This window comes from Equus quagga, chromosome 6 (genome assembly GCF_021613505.1).
Source record: "Equus quagga isolate Etosha38 chromosome 6, UCLA_HA_Equagga_1.0, whole genome shotgun sequence".
In the NCBI taxonomy this organism is placed as follows: Eukaryota; Metazoa; Chordata; class Mammalia; order Perissodactyla; family Equidae; genus Equus; species Equus quagga.
Genome location: NC_060272.1, coordinates 121084839 through 121097876, shown reverse-complemented (window position 1 = coordinate 121097876; position 13038 = coordinate 121084839). Strand labels below are relative to the sequence as shown.

At 39.9% G+C, this 13038-nt stretch overlaps 2 protein-coding genes and 1 pseudogene across 2 annotated transcripts; all 3 read right to left on the bottom strand.

The window, feature by feature from the left end:
* Positions 1-1254: 1254 nt before the first annotated feature.
* On the bottom strand, positions 1255-1809 carry LOC124241343 (interferon alpha-2). The gene has a single exon (XM_046665051.1). It carries the CDS (start codon positions 1807-1809, stop codon positions 1255-1257), a length of 555 nt encoding a protein of 184 aa, XP_046521007.1.
* A 5924-nt stretch (positions 1810-7733) lies between these two features.
* On the bottom strand, positions 7734-8756 carry LOC124240805 (interferon alpha-7-like; annotated as a pseudogene).
* Positions 8757-11192: 2436 nt separating this feature from the next.
* On the bottom strand, positions 11193-11780 carry LOC124241344 (interferon omega-2-like). Its single transcript, XM_046665053.1, has one exon. It carries the CDS (start codon positions 11778-11780, stop codon positions 11193-11195), a length of 588 nt encoding a protein of 195 aa, XP_046521009.1.
* Positions 11781-13038: the final 1258 nt, after the last annotated feature.

The following is a 13038-nucleotide window of genomic DNA, read 5'->3' as shown; positions in this document are numbered from 1 at the left end:
AAGGTCTCAAAACTGTTTTCTATATATTGTCATCAACTTCTCTTATTCACCTTTCCTCCTACTCCAGTGTGCTTTCTGGTGGTGAATTCCACCACACTAGCTCTCCCTGAGGTCGCCAATGCGGTCTCCTTTCCCAGTGTGGTGGGCAGTTTCCATCCACATTTTTCATGAATGCATTGAGTTTTCTAAGCAGTTTAATTCCTTAAACATGGTCATCTCACCATTCTCTCTCGTCCTGTTAATATATGGCCAGTCCACCTGTTTCCTTTATGGCTTGTCCTTCCCTTTTAAGGTTGAAGGTCCTAGGAATCAATTTTAAGTCCTTTTCTCATTCTGTCGTCTCTTCCCATGTGACCACTTCCATTCCTACTTCAATTCCACCTACAGTTCATGGAATTGCTTGTAAATTGCAAACTCGAATATCCAGCGGACATTTGCACTTAGATGTCCACCAGGCAAATACAGAGAATATCTACTACTTTTGTTCTTACAACTTGACATGACTCAATCCAGCTTGTGCTGAGAGAATTCCATTTTTTCCCTTCCCATTTAGCATTAAACCTAACTGATAATAATTTCTAATATTAATTAGTGTTAATTTAAAAATAATTAATATTCAATTACCAATCAATTGGTTAGTGTTTTTAGGTTACTTTCCCCAGAAAAAACAAACATTCAAGAAAGCAGGAACTGTATTTGTTGTATTCACCTCATACCCTGAGGTCAACATACAACCAGGCTTAGAGGAAGTCTATTTTTACTTCTAACTTGAATATAACAATGATGGGTAAATGAATAGTGCCATCCATTCTTTAATCAGCTTGCACACTCAGGTGTGGTGTTTCTCTTTTAAAGAATAAACAAATAGAAGATATTTTCTACAGTAAAGATTTAATGAACACAAAATAATAAATTGACTAAATATGAAGAATACATTTTGTTATATTAAACTACAATGTAAAGGTGCACATAATGTTATAGCAACAAAAATAATTTAAATCTCATAAATAATTAAATAAATATGTAAATAAATAAATAAATAGATCAACATGGTCGTCTGTATCAGACTAGTGTCCGCAGGGTTAGACCCAACATTCATTAATACTACTGAAAACATTTGAAAAATGGGTTCAATTCAGGTCATGATTACAGCAGAAATCCTTGAGTCTTTGACATGGCAGAGCAAGTGGAAGTGTGACATTATCAGTCAGTGAGAAGCATTTCCATGTTGAACCAGGTGTCATTTCTTCCTCCTTAACTTTGCTGCAAGTTTGTGGTTGAAGAGAAGCATCTCATGATTTCTGCTCTGACGATCTCCCAGGCACAAGGGCTGTATTTCTTCTCTTGCAGATAGAGAGCGATTCTTTGGAAGTATCTCCTCACAGCCAGCAGGGAGTCCTCGTTCATCAGGGGCGTCTCTTCCACCCCCACCTCCTGGCTCAGACAGGCTTCCAGCTCAGTCAGCTGCTGATAAAGTCCAGTGTAGAGTTTGTCTAGGAGGCTCTCATCCCAGGCAGCAGACGAGCCCTCTGTGCTGAAGAGGTGGAAGATCTGCTGGATCATCTCATGGACCACAGAGATGGCTTGAGGCTTCCGGAACTGGTTGCCGTCAAACACCTCCTGGGGGAATCCAAAGTCATTTCTGTCCTTCAGGCAGGAGAAGGGGGAGATTCTCCTCATTTGTCCCAGGAGCATCAAGACCCTTGTGTTGCCCAGGCTATGGGTGTGAGGCAGGTCACATCCCAGAGAGCAGATGGAGTGGCAGCTGAGCACCACCAGGGCCATCAGTAAGGAAAAGGGTAGAGCCATTGGGGATCTTGCAGATGCTGCTGGTGGGTGACCCTGTGAGCCTTGGTCTCTGGGTTCTCTGAAGACCTTCCTTTGTGCATGTGTCTTAAATAGGGAACTAGTTTCTGTTTTCTGCATGTTTCCCTTACTTTCTACTTCTGTTTTTCTTTTCTTTATGCACTTTCTATATGAAGTAGATGTTGATGTGGATGTAGGGCAGTGTTTCTTGACCATATTTTGTTGTTGTTGTTATTGCCTCCTGCTGCCAGACTCTTTTTAGATGTTTTCCTAATTGAAGCCCTCAAGAAAACTTAGTAACACAGATATACGGTGTATCTGTTTATGTGCACCCTGCCTATTGCTACTTTATACTTAGAAAAAGAAAGTGTAAACTTTACTCTTTTTCTTCACTGCAAGATTAAGAATGATCTAAAATTTTAAGCTTAGTTAAATTTAAAAGCTACTGAAATTTAACATTATAACTAAATTTTTAGAACATTTAATGTGATATATTTACTTATTTAAATAGTAATGTATCAAATTACAAATTAAAATTAAAATTTTATGCCAATACATAATCATAATACCAATATTATGATATACTTAAAAATGTTTCAGAACCGCTAAAAATAATTGAAAGTTCAAATTATTTTCTTAACATGTGTTTTTATGTACTTAAATTTTACTTCAGCTTTGTATCAGGAAACAATTTTTATCTTCACTAGCTGCTAGATACTCTGACAATATTTTTTCTTTTCAGCCATTGAGTAATTATTAATTGTTGGGGAACTTTAGTAGAATGAAATAATAAAATATAAACTATTCACATTTGATTCTCAAAGCCCACCTCAGACTCGGAAACACTGGGGCTCAAACATAAGTAACATCCACAGAAAACCAATGGCAGCTCATAAGTAAGAGAAGGCAGCCTCCCACAGTACGATTTTCAGATCAAGGAAATGATGAAGGGAGAGTTCTCCAGTGAGACATCTATTCGCCATAGACTTATAGCACTGATCTTGTATACATTTTGTGTATCTTCCATGAACTCAATGTCAATGCTTTTTATATGATACACAAGAAAATCCAACGAGAAAAATGAATACTAAGGAATAAGATTTTGTTGGAGAGGGTTGAGCTTTGGAGTGCCACAAACCACTGTAATAGCTAAGATTTTTTTCACACACCCTTCTCCCCCAAGAACTAATTTTCATGTCCTTGGTAGCAACATCATCCCCAAAGAGAATAGGCAATTTAGAAAACATCATCAATTTGAATTTTTCTTTGTATTTCTACATTAAATTTCCCATTTCCCAAAGAACTTTCAGAGGTTCCAATTCAAGTCTATTCTTTTCAACCAAAAGGAAAACATCTTTGTCTTTAATTCAGAACTGCACGAATTTTGATTATATATCATGTGAAGAATTAACTTTCAGCTCTGATCCTGAACTCGGCTTTAGTCTCTTTACTTTTCATGGGAAGTTGGGTTGCCTCAGCCCTCTAGATTCCTACTCTTTAAATGGTGGGTGCTATAGTTTGTGACACCCCTCCCCCACCGCCATTCATATCTTGAAATCCTACCACCTGATGTGATGGGTTAGGAGGCGGGGGCTTTGGGAGGTGCTTAGGTCATGAAGGCCCAGCCCTCATGAATGGAATTATTGCCCTTATAAAAAATGCTCTAGAGAGATCCCTAGTTCTTTCCAGCTTGTGAGGACACAACAAGAAGTCTGCGACCCAGAAGTGGGCCCTCACCTGACCATGTTAGAGCCATGATCTTGGACTTCTAGCCTCTAGAAGTGTGAGCAATAAATTTCTCTTTTTTTTAAGCACTCAGTCTGTGGTGTCTTGTTATAGCAGCCTGAAGTGGACTAAGAAAGTCGGTATGAGATCATCTTAGGCAAATCAGCTCATTAGTAACTGGACTGTGTCTTATTCACTATGTTATCTCCTGCACCAGGCCCAGTGTAATCACTCAATAAGAAATTTTTACTAAAACAAGCTCTTAGATTTTCTCTTACTACTTGAAAGTGTTCATGAATGACCAAGCTGTTTTCCTTCATTATGGCCAAATTGGCTAGGATTATAATGGACATGGCTAATATTTCCACTCTACTCTTACTGAGTATCAATAATGCCTACTGAGTTTATTGCTAAAACCTCTCGGATTCTAGTTTCTTCCAGGTGCATATCGCTCTGGGGATGCAAACTGCAAGGGCAGCACAATTCTCAGCCTTTGCCTAGCACTATATTAAACTCACAAGTATGACTTCATCTTTAATTTGCCCTCTACCTTGCTAGGAAACAACTAGCCTGGTGTCATACACAGAGCTACGTATCTAACCTCAAGCTCTCCCTGATTCACACAGCTCCCAGCAACCAAACAATTTACCACATTACTTTTCATGGGGGCAATAGCCTATGTCCCCCAAATTATCAATCCTCCTGCTTTCCTGCCCTTGTCAAGAATGGACAAATTCCCCAGAATATGTGTGAACTGTGAATACTTGACATAATTTTTCCATCACCCAGAAATCTAGGCTTCAAATCATTTGATAATCTTTAGGTGACACTAGTAGAAAATCAGCTTCTCTGTATGAGGATAGAAATTATAGAATGGACCAATTTTTTAAAACATAGCTGAGTAAATTTTATTATTCATTATTTTTCATGATTCAATTAAACTCTATATTATTGAAACATTAAATGCTCTAAGTTCTGAAATGAGCATCGGGATTTCCATAATAGATGGGTCATCTTTCCAAAAAAAGCATGTTGCAAAATTTAATAAGCTTCAACAGTTTATGCAGTCAACACATTTTTATTGGATTTTGGGTCATTCTAATCATGACACCCTGAGAACACAAGGCAATTTTGCCCAAACAATTACTTTTAGTCTATCAAACACTGGAAAACGAACATTTTTTTCTTTGTTGACTTGAGATTATACTAGCAATTTTTGCATATTCCATTTTATGTGCCATTTTACCCCCGGATTTCTTTTAATTTCATCTTCAGGTTAATGCCAATAGCAGGATGTGAATAAGATAAAACAAATGGACTAAAAAATGTTTGTATATAGTGTTTACAAAACCAGATATCTTTCTTTCTCGTGTCACCTTTCCTAGAAAGTAAAAGTCTTCTGATTTTGCATCCCAATACATGGGAACAAGAAGAAAATAAACGTACGTCAAAATGTGGTTAAAATGTAAGAAGGAACACAAGGGAAATTAGAAAATAACTTCAGACAAATGAAAATGAAAACACAACATACCAAAACTTACATAGTGCAGGGAAAGTAGTGCTAAGGAGGCAATTTACAGCTGTAAGAGCTTACATTAAAAAGAAGAAGAAATATCTGAAATCAACAACCTAACTTTACACCTTAAGGAACTAGAAAAAGAAGAACAAACTAACCTCATAGTTAGCAGATGGAAGGAAATAATAAATACTAGAGCAGAAATAAATGAAATAAAGAATAGAAAAACAATAGAAAAAAATCAATGAAACTAAGAGTTGGTGTTTTGAAAAGATCAACAAAATTGACAAACCTTAGTGATAGTGACTAAAAAAAGAGAGAAAACTCAAATAACAAAAAATCAGAAATAAAAGAGGAGACATTACAACTGGTACTGCAGAAATACAAAGGAGTGGGGCTGGCCCTGTGGCCGAGTGGTTAAGTTCGCGTGCTCCGCTGCAGGCGACCCAGTGTTTTGTTGGTTGGAATCCTGGGGGTGGACATGGCACTGCTCATCAAACCACGCTGAGGCAGCGTCCCACATGCCACAACTAGAAGGACTCACAATGAAGAACATACAACTATGTACTGGGGGGCTTTGGGGAGAAAAAGGAAAAAAATAAAATCTAAAAAAAAAAAAGAAAAGAAATACGAAGGAGCATAAGAGACTACTATGAACAATTATACGCCAACAAATTGAAACATACAATCTACCAAAACTGAATCATGAAGAAATAGAAATTTAAACAGATTTATAACAAGTAAGGAAATTGAATACACCATCAAAAACCTCCCAACAAAGAAAAGCCTGCTAATGTCTTCACTCTTCTTTATACACTAACATGGCTATATTCTCTCTCCTAGCTGCCACAGATGTAGCTTTTAATGACCAGCCCTATTATCTCCTAAAATACCTCCCCACAAGTCTATAGATGCCTGTGAGTAGAGAAATCATCTTACCCAGTCTCGTTTCTTAGGAATTTGGTCCAGTCCCTTCTATTTCAGGAGCTCAACCAATAAACATGAGCAGAATAATTGTGGTAATAACAGGAGAAAGAATAACACCAATATGTATTAGATAGCTATGATTTGAGAGGACAATAGATCCTAAGATTCTTTACAGATTGTTCATGGTTCTATAAGAGAAGTTATAATGGAATATTGTCTGAGGTATTTTAAAAAGAAAAAAAAAACACATTTGTTTGCAGGGATATTTTCTTCAGGTTTGCATTTTCAATATTTAGGATATCAGGCTGAGAATCCCAGGGCTGGTCATGAATGGAAGACTCACTCTCCATTTTTATTTCAGTGATCTGCAAGTACCTGCAAGGACCTACCTGATCACATATCTCTTGTCTCTCCGTCATGGAATAAGGAAACAACCTGTGATGTCTCCACATGCGTGGCTATTTTCCTTGTTAGCCTCCGCATTTGGGAGTCAACTTGAATGCTTCTTTCAAAGGGTCAATGATGCAGTGAACTCTAGCGAGTGACATCCCCGTCTTCTCCCTGGGTTTAAATTGTCGAATCAGACTTTGGATCAGTTTTTTTTTTTTTAATTAAGTGTGTGCAGCAAACACATTGGTTATTCTTTTCTCCTAAAAAAAAAAAAAAAAGCATCAGTACAGGAGCCAGCCCCATGACTGAATGGTTAAGTTTGTGCGCTCCGCTTCTGTGGCCCAGGGTTTCGCCAGTTCGGATCCTAGGCACGGATATGGCACTGCTCATCAGGTCATGCTGAGGTGGCATCCCACATAGCACAATCAGAGGCACTTACAATCAGAATATACAACTATGTACTTGGGGGGTTTGGGGGAGAAGGAGAAGAAGGAGAGAGAAAAGAAGAAGACTGGCAGATTGGCAAGAGATGCTAGCTCAGGTGCCAATCTTTAAAAAAAAACCGTCAGTACAAATGGTGAAAAAATGAAGAGTGGTTTATTCACTGAACCTGTCTCCTCTTCCATTAGTCACCCAGTGGGAGTCTGTTTCCCAGCTTCTTTATTCTTAGGCATCCCATGAGAATAAATTCAGGCCAACTAATGCGAGTAGAAGTGATACTGCCCTGTATGGTCCTGGCCCTTGAAAACATGCCATGTGATCCACCTTACTTTTTCTCTTTACCGCTGAGTGGAGCAGACTCAAGTACCACAGACAGACTTGGAGTCACATGTTCAATATGGCAAAGCTGCAGAAGAGAAGGTAGCCATGTCTCTGAATCACTGTTTGGAGAAAAGCCAACAAGAAGTTTGATCTGATCAGGAATGCATGCATTGTGCTTATATGAAGGAAAAATAAATTTCTATTGTGATTGAATTATTGACAGTTCTGTTTATCTGTTACAGGAGCTACCATTAACTTAAAGCACAAATGTCTTTAACAACATACTCTCTTGAAGAATCTTTCCATAACAAAATGAACTTCACACTTTGAAAACAGCAAATACTCCCAAGAACTTAAGAAGATTTTTTAAAACGTCATAAAATTGTTTATTTAAGTAGATCATATTCTTCTCTCTAAACATATTTTATAAAAACCTGATGTACAACATATTTTTTAAATATTCTGATGATTTTGGTTTCAAATATTTCTCAGCTGGTGCAGAAATATGATTCGAAATTGCTTTTAGGGCTTAGCACACAATAACGTGTTTAGGGAGAGTCAGAAGTACAACTTTCTCCTTTATTTGCTGCCTTTTCTTTGGGGATTGTTACATGAGGGAGAGGCACACTTCCATTTCTGCTCTGACAACCTCCCAGGCACAGGGGCTGAATTCCTTTTCCTTCAGATAGTGATTGATGCTTTTGGAAGTAATTCGGGGCAACAGTTCCCAAACAGGGAACAAGCCAGATTTTCTTCTTCCAGCTATTCCAGGCTGTGATCAAGGCTAGAGATCCAAGAGGGTGTTGCTCAAGGAGTATGGCTGTCCTCAGTGTTGAAGAGGTTGATGATCAGCTGGAGCATCACCTGGTGGAAACAGGTGCCTTGTATCCCCTGCGTTTGGGAATTATTCCCTCTATTCCAAGGAAATTTGAAATGGGTTCTGTTATTCAGGCATGACTGAGAGGGGATACTTTTCAGCTGTCTCAACAGAATGGAGATTTTCATGTTTTCCAGTCTATGGATCCAAGGCAAGTTCCAGCCCAGAGAGCAGGCAAGGATGGAGCAGAGCATCACTCCTGCCGCTACCAAAGGGATCCGGGCCTTTGAGAATTCCGGTGACTCACTAGGCGGCCGCCAGAGGGCGCGCAGGGGGCATTTCCTGACGCCCCGGGTTCAGATGCGCAGACTCGGGAGCTTTTGTTTCAGTGTTCGGGCTGCTTCAGGGAGATGCCCTCGGGTCCTCGAGGACCAACTTGTGCAACTTTACTAGTAAGTAAGAAACCTCCCTTTCCCCGGCCCTGACTGCTGAGTAGGGAGCTTGGCCCCGGCCTCGCCAGCAATGTGTTTCTCGGGGAGAGAGCACAGAACCTGGCGTTTTCTGCACTTGCCCCTGAGTTTTGTTCTTTCCTTTCACACACAAACTTCAGCAAGGCCGTTTTGACACTGAATCCCTTTACAGAGCTCTTTCCTTACTTGCTTTAAAAACAAAAAATCAACTAAAGCCATAGTTTACATTAGGGTTTACTCTTTGTGTTGTACATCTATGGATTTTGACAAATGCGTGCACCGCTATAATATCCTGCAGAATAGTGTTCTTGCCCGGAAAGTCCCCTGTGCTTCACCTGTTCATCCCCCTCCCCAAACCTTGGCAACCGCTGATCTTTTTCCTGACTTCAGAGTGATGTCCTTTTCTAGAATGTCATACAGTTGAAATCATACAGTATGTAGCCTTTTCAGATTGACGTCTTTCAACTAGTAATATTCATTCAAGTTTCCTTCATGTCTTTTTCATGGCTTAATAGCTCATTTCTTTTTAGCGCTGAATAATATGTCATTGTCTGGATGTACTACAGTTTATTTATCCATTCACCTATTGGAGGACATCTTGGTTGTTTCCAGGTTTTGGCAATTATGAATAAAGCTGCTACAAACATCCTGTGCAGGGTTTTGTGTGGACGTAAGTTTTCCACTCATTTGGGTAAATCACAAGGAGCACAATTACTAGATGGTATGGTAAGAGTATGTTTTGTTTTGTCAGAAACTGCCAAACTGTCTTCCAAAGTGGCTGGACCATTTTGCATTCCCACCAACAATGAATGAGAGTTCCTGTTGCTCGACATCCTCACCAGCATTTGCTGTTGTCTGTTCTGGATTTTAGCCATTCTAATAGATGTATAGTGGAATCTCATTGTTCTTTTAATTTGCGTTTCCCTAATGATGTGTGATGTTGAGTCAACATTTCATATGCTTATTTGCAGTCTGTATGTCATCTTTGGTGAAGTGTCTATCTGGATTTTTTGCCCATTTTTAAGTGAGATTTTTGTTTTCTTATTGTTGAGTTTTAAGAGTTTCCTGCGTATTTTGGATACAGTCCCTTATGAGATCTCTCTTTGGCAAATATTGTCTCCTAGTCTGTGGCTTGTCTTCTCATTCTCTTGACAGTGTCACTCACCGACCAGAAGTTTTTTACTTTAGTGCAGTCCAACTCATCACTTTTTCTTTCATGGATCGTGTTTTGGTGTATCCTAAAAGCCGTTGCCAAATCCAAGGTCAATTAGATTTTTGCTATCTTTTTTTCAAACAAGATTAATGGTGAAGACAACTGGCTTTTGATTTCCACTCTGACAACCTCCTATGTACAGTCACTTATTCCTTCTGTTTAAAATACAGACTGGTTCCTTGAAGTGCCTCTTCACAGCCAATAGGAAGTACTTGCCTCAGGAATTTCTTTTACTTTTTTCTCCAGACTAACAGATCTCCCTGTCTCCAGCTGCTGACCAAGTCAGGTAAGCATTTTCTCCAGGAGGATACCCTCCACTTCACAAACAAGCTTCCCAGAATAATTTTCTATGCACAGTGCCCCTAATTCTCATTCTTGTGTTTCTTTTTCAACCTACTCCCATCTGATTTCTGTCCCATTATTTCCGCTAACCCAGATCCTGCTAAGGTCACCAGCGGCATCTGCTTTCAGGTGCACTGGACACCTGCCCTGCAAGCACCATTCTGTCCTTTAAACACGCTCTTCCCTTCAGTAGTCTCCCCCCTGTTTGTCCCCATGTGTCCTTCTAACTCCACTGGCCACTCAGCCTCAGTGCTCATTGCAGACTCCCCTCTGCACAACCTTTAACTGTTGAGGGTCTGCAGGACTAAGTTGAGGTCCTCTCCTCATCGTCCACTCTATTATAGGTGACACATCCATCCCATGCCCTCCTGCCCAGATACACAGTAAGGAATCCCCAATTAATACCTGCACCCAGGGCATTTGTTGTTCATTCTAGACCCATATACCCAACAGCTGACAAGAGTTCTGCAATTATGTGTCACCCAGGCACCCTAGAAAGGATATCTTCTCTCCCCCCAAAATTATTTGTATCTAAACCTTCTGATGTGAGAACATTATTTTCCTTTACTTCTTTTTGTATTTTTCAATATAATAGAAATTTTAAAAATGTTTATAGTGTTTTTTATGTCTCTTTCCCTGTAAGACTGAAAGTTTCAACTTTAGATTTAGATTTATTCACTTCTGTTTCATGAAGGCAATTCCACAAAAATTCACAACTACTTTGATACTCAATTCATACATACAACATGAACTGAATGAATGAATGAGTAGATAAATATTAAGATCCATTCTTTTATTTGGTTTAGAAAACCAGGGTTTGGATTTAGGTATAAAGGACAAAAAGACTTAAGAAGTTTTCTTTGATATGAATGTAATAAATAAAACGAAATGCAAATTTAATAAAATGGAAAGGTCAACATATTTTCTAAATTGTAATACAATATAAAGGCAAATATCTTTTATGAAAGTATAAATATAAATATGGTAAGATATAAACATAAATAAATAAACAAATAATAAATAAAAACATCAGGGCAGTCATCTCTTAGGCACTGATGCCCTAGGACCTGAATAATTTTAACATATTCTTGCTTAACATTACTGACAGACTATTTGCTGAATTAAATTTAAAACATTCTGTGACTAAAGCAGAAATAAGAGGCTTTCAAAATGACCAAAGATATGTGCAAGGGTGACATGGCACATCAGTCAAGGAGAATCATTTCAAGGTGACCCCTGGTCGCCATCCTTCATTCCTAATCTTCCCTGCAGGTTTGCTGATGAAGAGAAGGATCTCATGATTTCCACTCTGACAATCTCCCAGGCACAGTCACTGTATTTCTTCTCATTCAGGTAGAGATGGATCCCCTGGAAGTACCTCTTCACGGCCAGTGTAGGGTCCACAGTTCCCAGGGCAGATTCTTCCTCTCCCATCTCCTGCTCCAAACAGGTGTCCAGGTCTTCCAGCTGCCGAAGGAGTCCAGTGCAGAGTTCGTCCAGGAGGGTCGTGTTCCAGGCAGCAGAGGAGCGCTCTGTGTGGAAGAGGTTGAAGGTCTGCTGGAGCATCTCGTGGAGGACAGACATGGCCTGGGCCTTCTGGAACTGGCTGCCATCCACCATGTCCTGGGGGAACCTGAAGTCTTTTCTGTCCTTCAGACAGATTGCGGAGGAGATTCTGCTCATTTGGCCCAGAAGCACGAAGTTCTTCCTGCTAACCAGGATGTGGCTGTGAGGGAGGTCACAGCCCAGAGCTCCACCAGGACCATAGCTGATCACCACCAGGGCCATCAATAGAGAGAGCAGGAGGGCCATGGGGAAAATGAGGGTGCTGCTGGCCTGGCTGAGCTGGGTGTTTCTGAACCTTGGACCCGAGGTTCTCTGATGACATTCTTTCCAAGCATGGCCATTAAATAGGGAACACAATAATTTTCGTCTTCTAAACATTTCTCTCCAGTTTTACTTCCTTTTTTCTTTTCATTTATGTATTCTCTATATGGTCTAAGAAGACGTCATCAATCCAAACTATTAGTTTTGCAATAGAAGTTTAATGTTCCCAGTAAACTTCAGATGTGCCAATCTGAATGGATACTCATCAATCAAATGAGAAAGGTCTTTGTCCTAAAGTCAGAAGTGATGTGAGTATGTAAATACTCCACACACACACTCTTTTTTCAAATATTGTTCTTCTCTGTCTAGGGCACATTTTTAGCCTTGATGTTAGGCTCCATTTTGTCCTCCTCACTTTACATAGGAGGGCAGGCTCCCTCAGCCCTAAGGGTCTCTGTATTAGTTAAGGGATTTACCAGACCACTGTTGGCAATTAAGTTCCTTAGAACCAAGCACTGGGTTTCATTTAATGTTTGATTCACAGCAGAGGCCGATGATTATGAGTGAATGAGCTTCTCTGATTTTTCTCTTCCTTCTAGAACTCATTCATGCAGGTCCATGTGGTTATGTTTCATTGGGCCCACAAGGTTATGACTAGCAGAGACATTCTCCTTTCTTTCTACCATTTTATTCCTGGAGGCCTATAGTGCCCCTCAGGCTGTGCCAACACCCCCAGTAGGAATCCTGGTTCTTTTCAGGAACAGATGGGTATGGAGATTCAAATCCAAGATAATTTATTTTCCCAGCACCACCTCACTCACAAGGTACATATCACGTCTAGTACACATCACAGCTCCTCCACAGTGACAGAGGCCTCATCCTGAACTCTCCTGGACTCAAGAACTGAGGGCAGGCTCACCACAGCCTGAGGACTTCAATCCTGAGGATTTATTTTCTGTGGAGGGGCTTATTTCCGTGTTGGCAAAATAATTTATCCTTCAGGACCGTCACCCTTGCTCCTAGAGTGTTTGCGTGAAGGACCTCAGTCCTCAGTGGTGACCTCCTGCTCTCCTGACTCAGTCCCCAGGTATCAAAAATGTCAACAGCCCTCAGGTGCTGAGAGCAAACATTTCTTTCGTCTAAGGAGGTGGAGGAATTACCCAACGGCAATCATTTCACCTTCAGTAAGCACATAATTTTTATGTTGCCAAGAACAGATTTTACTATTCAACTCTTTTACTTA

Excerpts from the sequence above, each read along its gene's own strand:
- LOC124241343 (XM_046665051.1), bottom strand. The coding sequence starts at position 1,809 with ATGGCTCTACCCTTTTCCTTACTGATGGCCCTGGTGGTGCTCAGCTGC.
- LOC124241344 (XM_046665053.1), bottom strand. The coding sequence starts at position 11,780 with ATGGCCCTCCTGCTCTCTCTATTGATGGCCCTGGTGGTGATCAGCTAT.